This window comes from Strongylocentrotus purpuratus, unplaced genomic scaffold (assembly GCF_000002235.5).
Source record: "Strongylocentrotus purpuratus isolate Spur 01 unplaced genomic scaffold, Spur_5.0 spur5_scaffold_12, whole genome shotgun sequence".
NCBI classification, from domain to species: Eukaryota; Metazoa; Echinodermata; class Echinoidea; order Camarodonta; family Strongylocentrotidae; genus Strongylocentrotus; species Strongylocentrotus purpuratus.
The window spans coordinates 32472691-32496441 of record NW_022145597.1 but is presented as its reverse complement, the minus strand read 5'-3'; the positions used below and the strand labels follow the sequence as shown (position 1 = coordinate 32496441).

Below are 23751 nucleotides of genomic sequence, written 5' to 3'. Positions count from 1 at the left end.
CACATTTAAACTCTAATGATCAAAATATGAAGCAGAGCCGAGAAAAGAATTCCTCAGGACAAAGGTTTTACACATTTACATAGGAATAGCTATGACCCACAGATGCAATAAACATAACATGGTATTAATTATTCAATTAAACAGAGAATGCTTCTATGCATGGCCTGCAATTGTAAATTTGTAAAACATAAAGTAACAAAATAGAGAACTAAATTTTTGAAAACAGGAGTATAGAAATTTAATCTTTTTCATTATTAATATATTACAAAAATTCATGCTATATTCGGCAATTATTACAAAATAAACACAACGATGACATATAAATTGAAGTTAAATATAATATCTACAGTATAAGCATCTAATGTTGAATAACTTCAGTTCACATATCTTTAAAGAAAACAAGAAAAAAATACTTTTCGTTTTAAATTATTTGGTACATGTTTGTGAGGTACGTATTTAATGAATATCGGTACATTAGAACAGATTTTCAAAAGAATAAATGACACCCTAGATTAAATTAAATACAGTGCAAGTGGATCCTATAACAAACCAGCTCACGCACCCAAACAAAATTCCTTCCTGAGGACCGTGTGATGAGGCACTCCATCAACCTGTCGTCAATGAAGGAACCACAGCACCCGGAATCCAGTCTACATTAATAATATGCCACTTTAGGCAAGCCCCTGGCCCCGGCCCCTGGCGAGCCCACAGGTCGCCAGGGAAACCTTTGTTTAAAGGAAGCATGAAAGGAACTCTGACCGGGAGCGCAAAGCAGTCCATGGATAGTTAAAGAAGAAAAACAGATATAAGAGTACACACACACCAACTTGACACACACACACAATTCTCTGAAGAAATAAATGCTTGAACCGATCCTTTTCAAAGACACAAAAGTACACACACATAAAAAAACGAGTGCCGGTATCGATCCATGCAAAATATTCAAATAGATTAAGAGTCATTTCGAATATTCTTCTATTACGTTTTACAGATATGGATTTCTTTAAGATAATTTGTTTAAATATAAGAATAATACAAATAACAGATAAACCAACGTTTTATATTCAATGCAATTGACATTATCGAATTTATGGTCATTTCTTTAGAAGGGTTAGATTTCTTCTCTGAATAAGAGAAGACAAAAATAACGATGAATTTATAAAATCTGACCAATTCATAGTAAATATTCAATAAATGAATTTGCATATAAACAATGCAACACTGTTGTTGAAAATTTGACAGAAATAGACACGAGACCTTCCAAACTAGGTTGACATTACATAATCGATATTCTTTCCTGTGGCAAATGTTACCCGTTATATAAAAAAAAATTGAAGTAAGCAACACAACCTTCCTGTATTAAGTCCGATCAATTTTACATAATTGTCCATGCAAATTATTCAAACAGATTTATATCTATTTCTAATCAAATATTCTTTTCGACATTACATAATCCTGTATAATTCTTTCCTGTAGCAAATGTCAACAATTTTAGTAATTATACACAAATTGGAGAAGTCAACGACACAGCCGATCTCATATTTGGACGGATCAATATTAAATAAATGTTGTTTTGAAGAAGAAGAAAAAAATGTTTATCATCAAGTGGAAATTTTTCTCCAACGATTAAATTGTGCAACATGACAAACTAAACCTTTTCCTAAATTACATAACAAAATTGCAAAGTGGAAACGATACAAGGAAAAGGTTTCCAATGTAAGTTTAAAGCTATGCTAAGCACATTATTATTAATTTTGCATGGTTCTGTTTCGAGATCAGTGGTAATACAACTTTGTATTAAGATCTGTATCGATTTCGTTTTGCAACTTTTTTTTCCATTTGTGGTAACTTCTCCTTCTTGAGTAGCATTCTGGCGGAGTTATTTTCAGCTACCGCCTCTAAATCTGACATTTATTTCTTCATTGTAGATATATCAGCGTGAATGGTATCAAGTTTGGAACATGCCCGATTTGAGAACTCGTTGAAAGATTTTTGGAGGTCAGCAATCGAAGACTCCATAGCTGGCGTGTTATCGGACTGCGTACATGGCGTTTGAGTGTGTAATGGGTCTACCGTTGATGGGCGTTGGCTCGACGCACTGGTACTGGTAGTCCGTTGCTTACGGCCTTTACTTCTCAATTCGTAAGCTTTCTTCATGAGGCCGTAAAACATATATCAGAGGCGTCAGAGGATGCACAAATCGTTGAATTAGTATTAGGATCAGTCCATTACCTTAAATAATGGTTCCAGACGTGAAAAGTAGCATTTTTACAGATGTAATGGTGAGAGCTCAAAAATAACACCTTCGTAATAAAGGGTGGACACTTTCAAACTGCAGGCGGAAATCCATCAAATTTCAGGCACATGAACATGAACATCTCCTGAACATCTCTTCAATATCTTGCCGAATCTTGAGCCCAGGAGCGGCAGAATCACGGCGACACCAGCAGCAAGTGCTAAACCGCCCATAATACTGAACGCAACGTTGTAAGACTGTGTTCTGTCATAGATCTTTCCTGCAAATCATAGAAGACAAAAATAGATATTTAAATAAATAATATTACAAAATGTCGATATTTAGTATCTGGACGGCCTGCCATAGTTAAGTCCAACTTAAAGTCGATCTTAGTCTTTGTGAAACACCTCCGGGTATGTTAAGCATTGTGTCCTCTCATTTTTCATCTATTGAAAATGATGTTTGTTTGTTTTAATACGTGTCTCCATAATAGCTCGTTCTTCGGAAAGCATTCTTTTTAACGCTTCGATCAAAAATGATTAACCGACTTACCTGCAACAAAACCAGCGAGTGGAAATGCAATCCCATAACAAAGAAGCACCAAGGCTAAACCAGTTTTGTATCGCTCCTTCCCAGCCGTATTTTTCATCAGAACGAACATAGTCGGGATGTTAAAACCCATCATAAAACCAAACACAACTGCGAGAATCGTCAGAAACCAAAATTGTTCGGCGAAGAAGTTCACGAAGAACGCCGCTGCTGTGACGATGTTCGCAAGCAAGTACCATACTTCGACTGGAAGAATATTTTTAGAGAAGACGAATCCACTTGCGAAGCGGCCCAAGAAGTTGGCAAATCCAGCAGCGAGTGAGATCTGGGCGGATCTGAGGTCTGTGAGGCCTTTGGCTTGGGCATTGGGGATGTTAAATAGAAGCCAAGTAGCGTACGGTATAGAGAAGAGGAGTATCTGGAAGCAGACAACGATCATTAGGGGACGTTCTCCAAAGATGCGAAGGCCCAAAATGTTGATGATTTTCCTGAGCCACTTCCAAAGACAGCCCGCATTCCTTGTTTCCACTTCATCATCTGGCTCTTTGGAGATTACAGTTGCAACGTCGAGGGTGGCAGCAGCATCATTTTCAGCAGCAGGGGAACGACGTTGAACAGCGCCCTCATCCTTTCGACAAACCATCTCAAGCTCTTGACCACTCTGAATCGTCGTGTTTATACTTTCCTTGACGTCATCTGAATAAGGCTTGAAACTGATGTTATCATGTGCCTCAAAATCAACGTTCTTTGGGGTTGTAGACCCATTTGAGTTTTTCTTGGTGCTAAGTGGTTTGGTACGAACTGGCTCTAACATCGCTCCGATAACGAGGTAATGGGCATTGACTCCTCCCAGTAATAAGATAGCACCTCGCCAGCCATACATGTCAAGAAGGATTTCAAAGATCCACGGCATGATCATAACTCCAGTGCTTCCACCTGATGTCATGATACCAGTAGCTATTTCGAACCGATCGGAGAAGTAGCTGTTGAGACAGGTGTATGTTGGTAGAGTGATGAAGATGTAACCAGCACCTATATGAAGAAGATAAACAGAAAATAAAATCATTAAGCTTTTCAGTAAATTACTTTGGTACGATTTTTCTAGCACCTATACATAGACCGTAATAATAACGTAAAAACACAATGGAATTTTCTAAACACGTGTTCGGAAAACAGTAGTCAACACTTACCGAAGGCTATGAGAGCGGCAGTAACTTGAGGAACCGTTTGGGTAAAGGAAGCACATGCGAGCCCTGCTGCTGATATAGCTCCACCGAACATCGTTAGCTGACGAACAGAGAACCATCGGAGCAGGTATGTGTTCAGAAAAGCTGTGACGATGAAATAAGTAAATATAATGCGTCATTAATGTATGACTTTGGAATAAAACTTAAAAGTCTCTTAAACTGTGCAACCTTTTCAGAGAAGATTGAAAAGGTTTTGTAGGGCTACTTTAATTTTCTGCCACTTAAAGTAGAGATATCGCTCTTAAATCTGAGTTAGCAGACCGCCATATTCCTGCATGGCGAGGGAGGTCCTACTTTGGTGGTGGGAAATTAAGATGCGCATTTGACCCACATAAAATCCTGCGATATAGGTATAATGGAGAGGCGAAACGTCTTACCAAGAAAACATTCGAAGCTGCTTGAAAATGCAGGCATATTTTGAATAAGATTCGTGAATGCTTTCAATGTTACTTTTTTTAATTTCATTTATATAATCATGAATGAAATATGAGGTTAATAGCACAAAGATTCATTTCGAAGGGAACTATAATGGCGTTTTTAATTTGAAATGATTCATTTTATACATAATATACAGTGCGTCTTTGGAAAAACGAAACCGAGAATTATCGATGTTTTATCATATTTTTTTTTTTTAATCACAATTATAATTGATAAATGACACATATTTGGAAAGCTTAGATCCTCCTCTTTCATTTGATGTAACTCATATAACGCATCTTTTACGCATGAGACAGTGATTAAAATGAATTTGAAGAGAGGAAACAAAAAACTCATTTGGCAGACGGTATCTGAATCTCAAAGAGAAATCACATTTCTAGAAAGTTGAGTTTCTGCCCTTTCATATGACACCTCAATCACGAAAAATGAGCTAGGAATAACAAAGTTCTGATTGTTTGAAGTAGTGCTTGCATTTCCATAATTTTATCAAACGAATTCGTTTTCACTGGCTGCTTGCCTTAGCAACAAACGGAATTAACAAAAGACTTAACTCCATTTCGTTGACAATCGGCCGTAGACGTAAGACTTCATGCATGGCTGATTTTCAACGAAACGGAGTTAAGTCTGTTGTCAATTCTGCTTGTTGCTACAGCAGGCAGCCAGTGAAAACGAATCCGTTTGATACAATTATGGAAATGTAAGCACTACTTTAAACAAACAGAACTTTGTCATTCCCAGAGGAGGATCTAAGCTTTCCAAATATGTGTCATTTATTAATTATAAATGTGTCTAAGTTATGATAAAACATCAATAATTCTCGGTTTCTGTATATACATACATTTCAATAAAGTAATTATAATGTATATCCTTTTCTCCACCTTACCTAGGATAGTATATATACCAGACACGACGCCGTATATACCAGATATATATGATGTGCTGACACCAAACTGACGAGTGAGGTCATCCAGGATGAGTGACAATGTTCTTATTGATCCAACCTCGATGAAAGGAACAAAGAAGAGACAGACTAAGATACCCCATCGCTTGAATCCTTTCTTCCCTCTTTTTTCTCCACCCTTTGCGTCATCGGAGGTTACATCAGCATCTGAAGGAATACAAAAGAATGAAATGAAGGTAATACCGTGGATCTACAATTTTCCAATCAAACTTTTCATGTAGGGCGCCGACCACGTTAGCGGAAATATAATGTTGATGCCCTGTAGTTCGATTGCGAAAGTGCGTTCTCACTATGTCAACTCACTGTGGAGTGTACACACTGTGGTTTCCTGTGACCACAGTGTATGTACAAGAAGTGTTCACCGTTTGTAGTAACGCTGTGTTCAAATATGGTGTCCACATTGCGTTACTACACTGTCGCTCATATATTTGGAATATTTTTTTTTACCCCAATTTATGGAATTATTTTGACATTTTGATTTATTCCTAATAGTTCTAGATGGTGATGATGATTATGATGATGCACATCATTTGTATGGCGCCATTTATCTGTTTAAAAAAAACCTTTCAAAGGCGCGAGCTCCTCCAATAAATTTAGCATTTTTGAATGTCTGAAGGAAGATGTTAGTTTTGAGTGAAGCTTTGAAGTGGTCAAGGTTGTCAATTCGCGAATAGATTTTATTGAATAATAATTTGCCAGTGTTTGTTTTGCGTGACTGCTAAAGCATGTGTATGATACTATGCTTATCAACTAGGGAACCTACGCCCTTAATTCATAAATGACAATAATAAGGATTAATGCCCCACGAAAGGGCACTTAATATGTGGCACATCGACACGGTTTAGATCATGGGGCCTCACAGTTACGAGGCCATTGCTTTGCCACTGAACCATGACTGTACGCAGCGGGAACAAGGGCAGGTGGCAGTTTCCATCAAAAATAAAAAATAAAAAATAAAATGCGATCAATTATCAATAATTCATTGAATCCCCCCCCCCCGGTCCCCAACATAAAAGAAATCATCTGTACGGTCATGCATTATGGCTCCAGGCATAGGCAAGCAGAGCACTCCATGGTACACGGGTGGAAGTGTTCTTTGAAAAGGGGAAACAAAGGCTAAGTATGTAGCATCTCCATCGCTGTAGGAGTGATTATTTCAAAATGTACAAAGTGGGACCTCTTCATGTTTTGAAGATCTGTGGATATTTGGGGTCATTGCAGCCATGAGCTAACCGTGAACTGGTCTATTATAAGCGTTGACATTATGGGACAGAGAGCCACTTTATATTTTGATGGCAGTATTTTAACCCTCTAGGCAGAACAACATTTATTTTAACCCATTACCTACTGGAACCAGGGGCCCATGTATTAAGCCTATGGCAATGAATGAATTCAGTAGTCAACATGTTAAGGGTTAAATTGATCACATATTTCCTCAAATTGGCAACATCAATATTTTTCTTTTATTGCTGCATTCTTAAAATTAAATGTAATGCATTTGAAGGAAATATACATGGGCAAGAATGTTGTCATCAAAATTGCAAAATAGCAAATTTTGATGGGAAAACAATGATTTGGAATATCTCAAAGTGTTGCCAATTTAAAGACTTTGAAGCTTATTCAACCTGTTTAGATTCCTGGCAGCAAACAAAATGGCCCGAATTCACAAAGGAGGTTTGTTGACAATCCTTGGTTTTCGTGCGTCATATGACGCGTTTCGACGCGTTTTTACAAACCAGGTTTGTAAAAACGCGAAGATACGCGTCATATGACGTACATAAACCTCGGTTTGTCGACAAACCTCCTTTGTGAATTCGGGCCAATATAGTCATGAAGCGGAAATGGATGCACATGTGTGCAGAAATGTTTGCCCTTTCTTCTTATACATCTGGAATAATTTGTAGGACTCTGAACCAAAAGTTATCGAGCTACACCACACATGTGGAACGATTGCCCTGAATGGGCATTGTAATCAAACAGGTCACCCGTTTCACAAAGCCTTTTGTCAATGACAAATGACAAAGATCAGTGACAAAACTGCTGATAACCAATCAGAAGCAAGGATTTCAGTAGCTTATAACAAACATTGTTATTTGTCACTGGTGACAAGTTCTGTGAAACTCCCCCCAGGTTTATGATTTGCCTTCAAATAAGGTAACCCTATCTGCCACCCTGTACATTCATAGGCAGCCTAAGTAAAAAATAAAACAAATAAACAAATTATATTTAATTACATGATCACAAATTGTTGAAAAGCTGTGACAATATAAGAATATCATTATTATCACTGTCATTTTCGTCACATTTAACAATGTCATCATATTCAACAATGTTATCATCACTTTGACAATTGTCTTATATTATTTTTTTCTCTTTCTTTCTTTAATTTATTTATCATCATCATCATCACCATCATTATTATCACAATCGTCATCATCATCATCGTATTTAACCTTTGTCCGCTTCAGTTGACTTTATTCTAAACTTCGTCAGTTTATCTTCAAGAATATCCAATGTCTCCAGACCATCTTTTCCTTCGGAATGTTGCTCCATCCACGTCCGGATAAATGTTTCAACAGTGATGCTGGAGGAACCCGGTATCCCTTGGAGATTGCGAATCGTCTCCTCATCAAGACCCATCTCCTCAACAAGAGACCAAACGTCATCTCGATCGAACTCGGCGGCCAAACGTTTGAGCTCTACGTCATGATACATCCTTAAACGTGATGGTTTCTGATAAGAATTAAACAAATGGTTATGTTTCAATTTAAAAATGAATATGTATTCACAAGAAGAGTTCAAATCGAATATGTATTAAAAGTAATTGAAATTTATATTATTTGCAGGAGGATTTCAAATTGCTTTCGCGTTTTTATTTATATAATTTCGTACACGAGTTTAAAATGATTTGAATTCACGTTTCCCCCAGATGTGCTATAATGATTATTTTCATATTATATGCAAGACGAGTATAAAATGCTTGTGTTTACGTGGCTTGCAAGAAAAGTTGAAAAAGATTGCTTTTAAATTGATTTGCAAGACGATATTTATGTCTCATTGTAAGCTCAATGGCTTTAACTGTGATTTGTAACCTGTCATACAATTATAGCATGCATCAAATATGAATGCGTATGTGTAAAGTGATCTATTTACCCAACCTTGATGAAATCCATTTTTTCCATAATAATTAAACAGGCCAGTTGAAAATGTGTTTCAAATTCACTGATGACTTTTCTATCGATGAGTTACTGACAGCGAGATACGATTTCGTTGGTTTTGTTCAGTGCATGAAAGCATGTTGTATATTGGTGATGCAAATCTACTCACAGGTAAAGCTAAGATTGTCAAGAGAAATTATATGTGGGCATATATTTCCATAATGTGAACTACCATTCTTTCGATGTAATAAAAAGCACAGAATTAACACGAGGACGTTAATTTTAGTCCTAGGATTGACTAAAGAGTGGACTTGACCCAAATAGAATAGAATAGAATAGAATAGAATAGAATAGAATAGAATAGAATTTATTGACTCATTCGACCCCCTTCTGGGGTATGAGAGTACAACACATGTACATGTCATGATAATGATACATAATAAAGAATACAAACATAGCTTAATAATACAAAGAATACAGAATACAACAAAACAACAATATAAAAGTATAACGATAAATAGGAATAATCTAAACCTAGCCTATGCTAAACATAAAAACAATATTATACAATATGGCAAGCATACATAAAAAGTGGAGAATACCACATGAACAATCTAAATACAAACATGAAGAAAAAGAAAGATAAAAACAAAAAATTATTTAAAAAAAATACATTATTGTCTTAACTATATAAGAAATTATAAGTTTCATTTTTGTACATGTAAGTGAGATGTGATTGGATTGTTAAGACTTATGCAGACTAACAAAATACGGCATAATCGTCCATTGGACAAACAAAAACAAAAAGTATACTAACAAAAAAAAGAACAAAAGAACAAACAAACCATCAAAACTATACTTGACCTAAAGAAATACTGTACTACAGATCAAGAATTGTTGGTTGCTTAATTAACCTACCACTTCGGGTTGTAACATTCCTTTTTATGGGTGACATATGATTGGATTGTTCAGATTTACATGTATATAGACCAGCAAAATATGACATTATTACCCTTAAGAAAAGTACTAATTTCTTCAGCTGTCCTATACCGGAATATAGAAATAAATTCAACATGTGTAATGTGCAAGGGCGTTTAAGTATTACTTTGCGACCTAAATATAACTCTCTTTCCTTTCTGAAAAAAGGGCATACAAAAACATAATGGAATTCATCACCAGACTCATGCATATCACAACATGGGCATTCAATACTAATTTCATTGAATCTGTTATTATTAATTGGTAAACGGTGTGACCTACATCTAAAACGGCTCAGTGTTATTCTATCTCTTTTACTCCGGAAAAAAAGAGACAATCCTTTTTAAAGATCCTATAATTCAGGCACACACTGTTTGTCCAAATTGTTGCCATCACATTTTGTTTTGAAATATCGTTTAATCTCAACTTCAGAGTGCTCAGTATCCAACTATTGCTAAATCCTTCCCCTTGCTTTAGCCAAACAATACCAAGACCAGCATAGTTCAATATTTTTTGCAATACAAGATAACCACTTGAAAGAAGTAGACATATCTACATTCTGACTAATTAACCTTTGCAAAAAATAAAAATTGACTGAATATTTAGAGGGAGAACCTTTTACTATTCTTAACCAGAAACTAACCATTCGATGTTTGATACTGTTAGCTAGCCATGCCCTCCCAGTTTCTCCATATCATACAATCTGGTGTAAATTTATTTACACATAACGCTGACCTGAGAAATTTTCTATGGAATAAAAGTACGTTGTCGTTTTGCAACCCTGGGGGTATGAAACACCCCCAGGCTTGAGGCGTTCCACCCAGATGATTACAATAGGGACTTTTAGATGTGCATGTCAACAGCTTTGACTGCAACGTGTGACGTCATTTTAAAGGTAAAGACCAGTTATGGTCATGCGATTGCATTGTGAAAGAAACGTTGTGGAATCTGCAAGGTTCTGGAATCGTCAAAATGATAAGAAATTTGGCCCATTTTTCGTAAAGTTACAAGCACTATACACAGAAAGATGTATATGGGACTACCCTATATCTCTCACAGACCATGAGAGAAACAATTTACCAAATATATGAATTAGTAGGCGGTTTCCCGGCAAATTTGTTATCATCATGTATTAGTCAAAACATATTCTTTCACATGATTGGTAATGAGAGCTTCCATTTCATTGTTTGAAATTGGGGCGTTTCCAATACTGGTCTTTACCTTTAAGATACGGCGCATGCGTTACATCGTCTCAGTCGGCGATTGAGAATGCGTCAACCTTGATTTTCCTAAATCTAGTACATACATACATACATATTGATATTTATATAGCGCCTTTACATGCTCAGGGTACTAGTATGCCGCGTGCGCATAAAATATACAGTTCCTCAGGTAGACAAAGGAACATCCCTTCTCTGCTATTATGTAAAATGTGTAGAGCAGGGCCCCGTCTTACAAAGAGTTGATATCAATCGTAACTTATTTGTGATTGATATCAATCGTAACTATGTACATAAGAGATAGGAGACTGCAAACTTGCGATTGATTGGAGGACTTACGATTGATTTGGATCGATCGTAACTCTTTGTAAGACGGGGCCCAGGTGTCTCATGCATATTCACCTGTTCTACACATTTTTACATAATAGCATTGAAGGGATGTTGTTTTGTTGAGGGTAGAATGAGGAACTGTATATTTTGTCCTCTTTTTTTGTCCGTGATGTTTATAGTGTTACTTCCTGTATGCATGTACAGAGTGAGTCCAAAAAAAAATACACCTAGACAATTGCTAATTATTTTAAAAGTCATCTATGAACAATAAATTATTAAACATCTAATGAGAGAGTGTTTTATCCCAAATCATTTGGTACCATTTTTGTGTGGTATGTGTTCACGCTTGGATGAACACGAGGCATTGTTTGCGAGAGTGCGAAAATCGACTTGCGCCAAAGTTGCTTAATAGATGTTTGAATAAAACAATTTGAATTTGGGTATTAATTCGGTCTTTGCAGATCCAAATAACATCCCTAACAAAATTAATCATGCCACACATATCAAATATCGAATATCAAATATCAACGAACATTTGTGCGCGTGTGTGTGGGTGGTGTGACTTTGCCCATTGCAAAAAGCATATGCAATGCATTTCATTTGATACATTTAATTCATTCTCTCACTCCACTGATCCCAACATAATACATACTGTACGCATCACTTTGGCGCAAGTCGATTTTTGCACTCTCGCAAACTATGCCTCGTGTTCATCTAAACCTGAACACATACAACACAAAAATTATATCACATGATTTGGAATAAAACACTTTTTCATAAGATGTATAATAATTTTCTGTTCATAGATGAATTTTAAAATAATTAGCAATTTTCTAGGTGTAAACTTTTTTTTGACTCACACGGTATATCGTCGAGTGCAATCTAAAATAGGGACTTTTAGATTCACACGGAGACAATAGGTCTATGCTACGAATGACGTCCTTTTAAAGCACTGCCGTGAATGGAAGTACCACGTATCAGTCCACGCAAATCTAAAAGTCCCTAGTATTTCTAATTGTAGACAACACGGGCAGTTAAGTACGTTGACACGCAGGGTCAGTCGGCGTTCGTCGTGTTCTCGTCCACTCAATCTAAAAGTCCCTAATGTGTTTTCTGTAGGCCTATTTTGTCAAGACTAGTCTCCCTTTTCATTTAAAATGAGATCGAGATCGAATGAAAGTCGATATACCTAAAGATGCGCCATGTACGATTATTTATTTCTCCATTGCGAGAGGGAGGAAGGGAAAGAGAGAATGAAGTGGAATTAGAATGAATACATTTAAATGTGAAAGGTAATTAAGATCTATGTAGTCGATTTAATACAGTTTAATTTGTGTTCAGCATTTACTTAACCCCCCCCCCCCCCCCCGTGTAAACAGCGAGCCTCTTGACTGTCTTGTATCACTCGAGACATATAATCAAAATAATTTATATACATTTGATTTGATTTATTCGTCCACAATGTGGAAATATGCTTCCCACCAGCATTACAATAATACGAGAAACAGAGTACAATAATATGAAACATGCAAAACAATTAAGCAAACAATTTAAAAACAGAAAAGATCTCGTCATTTCACAAAAATAATACAGAATTGTTTACTCCATCCAAAATTGTGAAACTTGATTAGATAATTATATCTTAGGAATAGCTTTATGAGAACAGTTTATAAATTCAAATAATTATGATCATTTTTGCTATTGTCATTATTAATATTATTATTATTATGATTATTATTATTATTAATATTATTATTATTATTATTATTATTATTATCTCTTAACGAATTAGTTGAACATGTGGATAGAGTTTGGTACAAAGGATTGGCGGAAGCGTGGGACGTTTAGTCGAATTCCAGAACGGTTGAAATAATACTGGGTGTTGAGAGGGTGACTTTGAGCTTTCATGATTTTGTTTGTTTTGGACATGAGTCTCTGTTCGAACAAAGAGTTTATATCAGTCAAACAATGCCCTATCACTCTCTGTGCCGCTCGCCACACCCCAAGCGAGTCCGGTTTGTCTGGGCCCCATTTCCGTAAAAACAACGACCGATAGAACAAAACCAGAATTGTTCTGTCAACCAGTGGCGGATCCAGCCGGCGGGAAGAGGGGGAGGGGGGGGGGGGGGCAATCCGTGAGAAAATATTAGTTGCGACTCAACCACCAGTGAATGAGCGGGGGGGGGGGGGTAGGAGGCACTTTTTTGTCCAATTTTTCAGGAAATATTTTACCCCGACTCAGCCAGCCGGTAAATTGAACCAAGAATAGCGCAATCAGTCAGTATTTATGTATTTAAGCGCAAACTGAAGTTACTATATTTGAGTCGATATCGTCTAGATTTATAGTTGTGATCAATATTTAAGAAAATTAATTACTATATAGGTCAGCAGAATTCTACTCCCATCTCTCACATCTATTCATGATCATCTGTCTGTCTTTTTTTGTTTTTGTCTGTGTTTCGGTCCTGTTGCTCGTTGTATTTTCCTGTAGATTTTATTATACTTATTTATGTTTATATGTTTTCAGTTGTTTAGTTAGTTTAGTTAGTCAGCACTTAAATGTATGCATTATTCTTATCTGACAAGTTTTGTTCTTTTTGGACATATTCATAAGCTACTCATGAGGGACCTTAAATCCACAAGCCTTGCTTTCAACCAAGGTCACCTCATCTTTCTTTTGTAACGCCATATTATGTTAAACTTGTTATATTCATGTCATATTTGTAAAGTGTGTTATGAAAGAAAGATAAATAAACTTGAAACTTGAAACTTGTAAATAAGCGGGGGGAGGGGGTTGGGTAAGACCACTTTTTTTGGTTTTTTGGCATTCTTCGTGAGAATTTTTTTTTTTTTTTTAATTTTTGCTGTTGTTGACCCGTCTGCAGACGCCTGCAGAGGATCCAGCCGGCGACAAGGGGGAGGGGGGGGGGGGGTGGGAGCCAAATTGTAATACAAAATTTAGCGTCGACTCAGCCGGCCGGCGAATAAGTCGGGGGGGGGGAGAGCACCTTTCTTCTTTCCCTTTTTTGATCTAGTTTTGGAGGAAAAATTTAGCGCCGACTCAGCCAGTCGTTGAATCGATTTTTTTTTTTTTTTTTTTTTTTGGGGGGGGGGGCGCTTTTGTTTTGTGTTTGAAAAAAGGTTAACTTTACGTTATTATCCTATTTTTTTTATCGTTTTGGGGGGCTGGGGGGGGGGGGCGGACAAATCGCTACGTGGATCCGCCCCTGCTGTCAACGTGAATATTTTTCATCAGAAAGTAGAGTCTTTGGTTTCCCTTCTTACACAATGTTTGTGTGTTTTTAGTCCAATCTAAAGTGTTGGTAACTATGCTTCCCAGGTACTTGTGCTCCGTCACCTGTTCAACCTCCTTATTATGAAGAAATAACGGATCGTGTTTATTTGATTTTTTCCGAAAGTCAAACACCATTTCCTTTGTTTTAGATACGTTTAAGTGGAGGTAGTGCGCATCGCACCACTCAATGAAAACCTTCACCGTTGTGACATAGTCATTTACATTCTCATCAGTAAGATGCCCAGTGAGTACCATATCCATCAGCATATTTTATGATATTACAATTTTCATTGTCACTGACAAATTTACTAGTATACTATGAGAATAACATAATAAAATACATATAGTAAGATATATACATCGGTTCCCAAAAAAGGGGGGGGGGACCGAAAAAACGTTTTTGAAGTTTTGACAACTACTTCAAGTGCTAATAACGACAATTTTGCTATGTTTCATGTAGCCAAAACTATTCTTAGAGAAATATATTTACCTGATTTATTATGCTCTCAAATTTTGCTGGAAACAAAAAAAACCGCAAGCGCAATTTAACTTCCCGACAAAGGGAGTGTAGCGCTACGCGACGTTTTGCCGGGCAACCGGCATAATAATATAGTAAAATGTATAGCTTGGGTGATATAAAACATGCATTGCAAATATGAAAAAAACCAAAACAAGCATTACATTTTGCTATTTACAGCCGACCGCGACTCACACAAACACAACACTCTTGCGATTGATGCATTTTACTCACCGTCTCCTTAGCCAAGTTCAGGCTCAGTCTTTCGCGGTGCTCTCGCTTCGGGGAAACAATCGAAAACATAACTTCGCTTGGCTAGCTCAAATGCGTGCACTGGCTAGGTTGGGGTAATATTTTAGACCAGGCGCGGATCCAGGTTTTTTTAGGGGGGGGGGGGGGCAAATTTGAAATTATGCGAGCCTAATATTGGTACGTAATGGTGACACCGGCAGTGGCAAAAACGTTTGGGGGTAGAGGGAAGGGGGGGGGGAGACAAAAAAAAAATCCCCCGTCACCCTACTCTTACATGTAGGCCCCGCTGAACGTTTCTCGGCGGGAGGTCATGGGGTGGAGCCGCCAGAAGCTCAGTGGGTATAGGCATTTAATTACTGTCAGATGAGCATATTTTGATACCATATTTATGACCCTGGCAGGACGCAAATCGGTGTTGGGTCCAGAAGGCGGAGCACCTAGAAGCTCAGGGGTAAATTATCGTCAGATGAGCATAATTTTATACCTTATTTGTGACACTGGCAGGTCTCGAATTGGCGTGGGGTCCAAGGGGCGGAGCCCCCGGAAGCTCAGGGGTTTTGGGCAATAAATTACGGTCAGATGAGCATATTTTGTATAACTTATTTGTGACACTGGCATAAAACAAATTGGTGTTGGTTCCAGAAGCTTAGGGTTTTTATACATTAATTTATCGTCAGATAAGCATATTTTATACCTCATTTGTGACACTGGCAGGTCACGAATTGGCGTGGGGTCCAGGGGGCGGAGCCCCCGGAAGCTCAGGTGTTTGGGGCAATAAATTACGATCAGATGAGCATATTTTGATACCTTATTTGTGACACTGGCAGGACACTTTATCGGTGTTCGGTCCAGGGGCGGAGCCCCTAGAAGCTCAAGGGTTTTATACATCAAATTATCGTCAGATGAGCATAATTTTTAACCCTATTTGTGACACTGGCATGTCACGAATTGGCGTGGGGTCCAGGGGGCAGAGCCCCCAGAAGCTCAGCGGTTTGGGGCAATAAATTATGGTCAGATGTGCATATTTTTATACCTTTTTTGTGACACTGGCATGTCACGAATTGGCGTGGGGTCCAGGGGGCTGAGCCCCCAGAAGCTCAGCGGTTTGGGGCAATAAATTATGGTCAGATGTGCATATTTTTATACCTTTTTGTGACACTGGCAGGTCACGAATTGGCGTGGGGTTCAGGAGACGGAGCCCCCGGAGGCTCAGATGTGTTAGGCAATAGATTACGGTCAGATGAGCATCCAGGGGCCAGCCTTAGGGCCATTGGTTGGGTTCGGGGGGGGGGGGGGGCAGAGATCCGGAAGCTCAGGTCTTTAGGCATTTAATTTCGTCAGATGAGCATAATTATACCTTATTTTGTGACACTGGTAGGTCACTAATTGGCATGGGTATAGGAAGGGGACCCCCAGAAGCTTAGTGGTTTTAGGCATATTATAACGGTCAGACAAGCATGCAGGGGCCCGCCTTAGGGCCCCTGGTTGGGTCGAGGGGGTGGAGTCCCGGAAACTTATGGGTTTAGGCATTTTATTACGGTCAGATGAACATATTTTGACACTGGCAGAACACTAATTGGCGTGAGGTCCAAGGGGCCGAGACCCCAGATGCTCAGGGGTTTTAACCATTAAATTACCGTCAGATGAGCATCCACTCGTCCACCTCAGGGCCCTAGGTGGGGTCCAGGGGCAGAGCAACCGGACGTCAAGGGGTTTTAGGCATTTAATAAAGGTCAGATGAGCATATTTGGGTACCTTATTTGTGGCACTGGTAGGTCACTAATTGGTGTAGGGTCCAGGGGCGGAGCCCCCAGGAGTTCAGGCGTTTTAGGCATTAAATTACCGTCAGATGAGCATCCAGGTGCCTGACTTAGGACCCTAGGTGAATTTTTGTTTTGTGTGTGTGCTAAATAAAGCATACACACTAAAACAAAATCTCTTTCTCCGCCTTCTCTCTCTCTCTCTCTGTTCATCTCCCTTTCCACATTTTAGCTTACCTAGTTTACAACGTTTTTGCACTTTTGTCCATAAACTCCAAATCTCTTCCCCTATTAGAATACATCTCGCCATTCCCAGGATATAACATTTATTTGCACTTGATACACGTAAGAGGTTGAGATTATTGTTTGAAAGTTTAAAAGCGATTTATTACAAACTTACTTTCTTTTAATTGCGTGCTCATCCGTCACTTCGTGAAAATAGGGACGATTATGACACAAACAAGTGTGAATGAAAGAGGTTTTTAAAGTCAAATAGACCAAGCGATATTCACCGGCCGGTCTTATTTGTATTAATAACTTAAAAAGCATAGTTAATGAACAAAAAGACAACCTGATAGAGTAGTAGAGTAGAGGAGCATCATAACATCCATATAATTTGTAATGTTTTTTTCTTGAGTTATTTCAACCAATAATCACTACTACGTAAACTTTTTGGGGCGCGATTTTCGAACACATTTGTAATATAAATGTAAGGGGGTGGTAGATTGGGACGGGTAGCCGGAATGAGTGGGGGTAGACCTCGAACAATACAGATGACAATGGCAGCCTGAGGAGTAGAGTTGGTGCTCTTTATTCTGTAAAGGACACACCGCTATAAGCGGGGTGGGAACGGGGTGAAGGTCACGGTTCTAAAGCCCGCCACCAACGACCTCCTTACATCCTTCCCCACTTTAAATAGTCATCGTCCCTTGATGACTCATAATGCAACAAAAACCATTTCTCAACATCAATTACATGTATTATTAACAATATCTATAAAATCAATTAATAGAAACAATCTCCATAGAACATACATTTCTATACTACCTCAAACAATCTGGGAGGTACTTTATAAAATAGATATCGTCCTAATTGGCATGGTTGCTTGTTTCGTTTCATTTCTTTATCACCAACTTTTTTTCTTCTTTTTTTTTTTTTTTGTTTGTTTTTGTTTTTTGTTTTTTTTGTTTTTTGTCATAACAAAATATAGAAATATGAATCGGCTAAGAATGGGAGAGACTCCGTATGATAGTCTTCTAATCAAAGCAAGGAAATGATACATCATAATAGCATTCGACTTATTCTAGGTAACAACAATAACAAAGAAAGACAAGTAATACATACATAAAATATATGCCTCCCTTGTCACAACATTTAACTTGAAATTGTTTAGCAGCTTGCATTAGATGGATATCAAATCTGTATACGACACTTGCATGACACATTACCGGTAGTCGAAAAATAGCTCATACTGTCAAAATCACTACAGTCTGGCAAAGGTATACGATACGTAAATGATACATCAGTCATAGCTCCTACTGTCAAATTCACTAGTCTTGCAAAAGTTACCGGTACTTCTAAAATAATAAAGGATAAATCAGAAATATATTCAGATTAAGCCTACCTCTTCCCGCCCCCACCCCTTTTTTTTTTGGGGGGGGGGGGTCAAATAAAGATGGAAACAACATCTTTATAGTATGTAAAAACAAATTATCACGTTACCTTTCGAAAAATACATGCATGTATAGGTATATTTTTGGTTGTTTATATAGTCACAATTAAAGGTCTTTTCCATACTCAGGACTTTCACTCGTGTCTTAAGTATACAAAATGATTGTGTAGAGGCGAAACCGAACACAAACATAATCACCAAAAATATATTATAATACCATACTACAATACAATATAATATAATACAATATATTATGAGTAATCTAGGCATTAGGTATCTCCTTTTCCTTATTAACTGAAAATAAAAGGTATCATCAAAAACTTGTTCAAAAAGTAAATAAACTTCTCAGTAATATGGGCTTAGCAGTCAAAGCTAAGAAGTGTCGTTCCTTATCAATTTCAGACGGTAAACCAACAGTTATTGATTTTTCCTTAGCTAGGGAACAAATTGCATCTATACAAAATAATCCTATTAAATTTCTAGGATCTCACATTACTTTCAAAATGAAAACTTCAAAAACATATGATTTCATCCGTGATAAGGTTGATAGTTCCCTCACGAATATAGATAGTGTAAACATAAAAAACGAGTATAAGCTAAGAATTCTTAATGATTATGCTCTCTCCTCTATGAGATATATGTTAACTGTACATGACCTTCATGCAACCCACCTTGGACAACTAGATACACTTCTAGACAAATACATTAAAAAGTGGATGGGCATCCCCCGGTGTGGTGCCAATATTGCTGTAGTTCATGCCCCAAGGGGTCTTAATATTCCCACTATCTCTGAACTCTACCAACCATGTCATTGCCTTGCCTACAGTAGATCTAAAGTTAAAGGCGACGAAATGGTAGTTCATGCCCTAGATCAACAGATGGCCAGAGAGTAAAACTGGACCAAAAAGTCATCTACAATCCAGGTTGCACACCAAATTCATTAATGTTAGAAAAAAGGAAATACTAGTATTTGAGTTGACAATTCCATTTGAAACCAACATTCAACAGGCCCACCAAAGAAAGCTTGACAAGTACGCCGGACTAATACATGATATCTCAGAAGCCGGCTGGACTCCCAAATTACTGTGTGTAGAGATAGGTTCCCGAGGTTCGATAACTCCTGACAACAACAAAAAACGATTCCATGACATTTGCTCCGGCGACAATTGCTCCGCTGTAAATTTCATACACTAATCGAATGGCTAACTTCAACACTGGATTCAACACTATACCCTACCCTAAACCTAACCCTAAACATAACATAAAACCCTATTGAAACCCTAACCCTAACCCTACATCTTAGATGAAATAAAGCCCGGAGCAATTGTCGCAGGAGCAAATGTCGTGTCACCCAAAAAACTTATAGATATGTTGAAAACATGTAAATGCAAAGTAAGGTATCCACGACTGAGAAATGAAATCTTGAAAACCGTACTGTTTAAATCGTATGTTATTTTTTTCAGCCGGTCGGAACGCACCTGGCAATCACAACATTACTTGGGAGTGTAAGTGGTTTAACTACCTTGTACGACTTGCAATACCGAGACCTCTTTCTCTCCCTCTCCCTCTTTCTCTCTTCAACCCCCCTCTCTCTCTCTCTATGGAGATAGGTTCCCGTGGTTGATTACTTATTAAGAAGAAATTAATAAATATAACCACGGTATGTTAATATATTATGAGGCATTAATTGCTAACTAAAAAATAATTATTATTTTTGTTTTTGTTATTTTGTTAGGAATTATTAATGTTTTCATTTAAAACAATGACATTATGATGTTCTCTTTTCCGTTTTGTTATTATATATTGTAATTGTTTAACCCTGCATGAGATGCATCTAATATAATACAAATCTCTGTCCTGGGTTTTATGTCACATCTTTATTATTATGTTATATATATACTTTCTTGAATAAAGATAAATAAACAACACTCCTTTTCCTCGTCATTTAGGTTGAAGAGTTCAATGCGATCGATGCCTGGTCAAATTAATCTCTGCTAAGTGTAGTTTATATACCTCTGGGGTGGTACACCACGCGTAGCTCTTCTAGGGTACCTCCTTTGCTCCAGCCGTTGCTCCTTTGGAGACAAAGGATTGGCGGTCTGTGCCACCACTGGTACAGTTTCCAATTCACTCCCATTGTTACTGGGACAAGGACTAGCGACATGAGAGACACCGACTTCAGACTCACAAGTGCCTTCATCTTCATTACCCGGGGGTCCAGAGGAGGAATTCCCAGAGCTACTAGTGCCTCCCGAAAGGCTCCTGGAAGATTCAGTTTGAACTGGACGTTGGCGGTAGCGTAGGACATAACCAACAGGTGTTCGGCTTTCTGATTCAGTTTCATCTTCTGTTAACTGTTTGTCTACATCTCCCCCTGGTAGCCAGGGGCAGTGTTTCAACTGTGTCCTGTGTAAGACCTTCTCCTTGCCCAAATGGCTCCTTACTACGTAGACTGGGCGATCTGGAAAGGGCCGCTTTACCACCATAAAAGGTTCTTCCTCCCAGTAATCGGCTATCTTTGATCGGCCCCTGAATCCATGTCGTCGGACAAGAACATACTGGCCTACTCCAAGAGGCTTCTCAAAAACCTTCCGGGCCTGGAGTGCTTTACGTGCCTCCACCGCAGCCTTAGCGTTCTTCGTTGCAATGTCTCTAGCCATTCGCAACTGTGACTGGTGCTCTGAAATATATGACTTGACTCCCTTCTTGCCTCTCTGAGCTCCTTCCCCACTTTGAACGAAGCTTTGTGGAAATCTCGCATTCCTGCCGAACATGAGAAAGAATGGCTCGACACCTGTACTAGAATGAACGGTGTTATTGTAAGCAAACACCAGGGAAGGGAGGTAGTAAGTCCACTTACACTTCTTTTTGGGTGGCAGGGAGGCTAGCATGTTATGCAGGGCCCTATTCATGCGTTCACACTGCCCATTTCCAGCAGGGTGATAAGGAGTGGTGTGGCTACGTCGAATACCATACATCTGACAAAGTTCTGCAATGAGCTTGGCCTCAAAACACTGGCCTTGATCGGAATGGATTCTCAGCGGACACCCATAAGGAGTAATTACATGTTTTACCAAAGCCTTGGCCACTGTTGAGGCACGTTGGTCACGAGTTGTGACAGCCCAGGCATACTTAGTGAAAACATCAGTAAAGATGAGCAAGTTCTCGTATCCATCATCCGACGCTTCTAGAACGGTGAAATCCATGGCAACTATTTCCATTGGAGCAGTGGCCTCGATCGATGAGAATGGAGGACGAGGCTGGTGGATAGGTGGTTTACTTGTGGCGCAGCGCCGACACTTCTGACACCAGTTCTTGACTGACACCTCCATACCGTGCCAGAAATACCTGTCTACCAGCAGTTTATACACACGTCTGGCTCCAAAGTGTCCTGCCTCGTCATGAAACCTGATAAGGACCTCCTCTTGCAGATCTGTGGGTATGACTACCTGCAAGTGTTTTTGTCCATCTATCGTGGATTGGACTTCCCGAACAAGAACTCCATCCTTCATGCTAAGCCTCTTCCAGCTCCGGAGGATGAGTAATGCTAAGGTTGAACAGCGACCTCTTTCTTCACGTGTTGGTCTTGTGCCTCTATCTACTAACTCCCTAACTTGTCTCACGTCACTGTCGCTTTCTTGGTACCTCTTCAACATCTCATTGGTATATCCAGGTAGGCAACTTGTTCCACCCAGGCGACACACACCAATCTGACTGCTTAGGGCAATGGGGATCTCAGCTCCGGGAGAATGCAGGTCAAAGGTGGCCTGTATGGTGCTGCTAGTCACGACATCAGGGCCAAGACCAGCAGTAGGGTTGTCTCGGCGAGATAACACATCCGGTGCTTGGTTGTGTTTCCCTGGTCGGTATTGTATCTCATAGTCAAAGGAGCTCAGCCTCTGCACCCATCTCAGTTCAGTGTTTCCCAAGTTAGCCTTATCCAGAAACAGAAGTGGTTGGTGGTCAGTCACAATGCTACATGGCTGGCTGAGGAGATAGTCTCTGAAGGCCTCTGTTACAGCCCACTTTATCGCAAGAAGCTCGAGTTTAAAGGCACTGTACCGTCCACTACGCTCTGCAGGCCGTAGAGTCCTGGAGGCGTAGGCTATCACATGATGGTTACCGGTCTCATCAGATTGAGTGAGTATGGCCCCAAGTCCTGTTGCACTAGCATCTGTCTCTACCTGAAAGGTTTTTGTGAAGTCTGCATATGCTAGAATAGGTGCATTTGTGAGACACTCTATCAGCTTTCGGAAAGCTGTTCTAGCTTCTTCATCCAATACTACCTTCTTAGAACCAGGAACTGCTCTCTTCCTGCCTTTCCCCTTTCTATCTGGGTCAGCCTTGAGTAGATTGAACAGAGGGCCGGCCGTGGTGGCATATCCTTCTATGAATCTCCTAAAAAAACCAGTGAACCCTAAGAACGCTCTAACCTCTTTGACAGTCTCTGGTTCCCGCCATTCCTTTACTGTGGAAACCTTCTCTGGGTCAACTGCTACTCCGGCTGATGACACTCTATGCCCAAGATACTGGACTTCTTTCTGCAGGATGTGGCATTTCGAAGGCTTCAGTTTCAACCCGTAGCTCTTCAATCTAGAGAATACTTCATCAAGCTTCTGTAGGTGAGTATCAAAGTCAGGGGAGAATACAATTATGTCATCTATGTATAGTAGTACACTTGTATAGCACATGTCTCCAAGACATCTTTGCATGAGTCTCTGAAAGGTCGCAGGGGCATTCGTCAACCCAAATGGGAGTCGTGTGTACTCAAAGAGTCCGAAGGGCACGGAAAATGCAGTCTTTTCAATATCACCCGAGTGCATAGCTACCTGATAATAGCCACTGGTCAAGTCCAGCACTGTGAAGAACTGGGCTCCCCCTAAAGCTTGGAGTGATTCCTCTATCCTGGGGAGTGGGAAGGAATCTCGACGTGTAAGGCAATTCAAGTGACGATAATCCACACACAACCTGATGCTTGAGTCTTTCTTTCTGACTATCACTACGGGCGAGGCCCATGGACTCTGACTCTCCCGAACAACTCCCTTATGTATCAGGTCATGGATATGATCTCGTACCGCCTGGTACTGAGTCGGAGGAAGGGGCCTATGTCTCTCTTTGAATGGGACGGCATCCCCGGT

The 23751-nt window shown here is 39.2% G+C and overlaps 1 protein-coding gene across 1 annotated transcript; it reads right to left on the bottom strand.

Annotated features, from left to right (window-relative positions):
- Positions 1 to 1038: 1038 nt before the first annotated feature.
- LOC584109 (monocarboxylate transporter 7-like) lies at positions 1039 to 15221 on the bottom strand. The gene is made up of 6 exons (XM_030982459.1): positions 15164 to 15221; positions 7885 to 8164; positions 5354 to 5578; positions 3976 to 4116; positions 2789 to 3817; positions 1039 to 2516 (listed from the first exon to the last, which is right to left on the bottom strand). The coding sequence occupies exons 2-6, from the start codon at positions 8144 to 8146 to the stop codon at positions 2350 to 2352; spliced, it is 1824 nt and encodes a 607-aa protein (XP_030838319.1). The 5' UTR covers positions 8147 to 8164; positions 15164 to 15221; the 3' UTR covers positions 1039 to 2349.
- Between the last annotated feature and the right edge of the window lie 8530 nt (positions 15222 to 23751).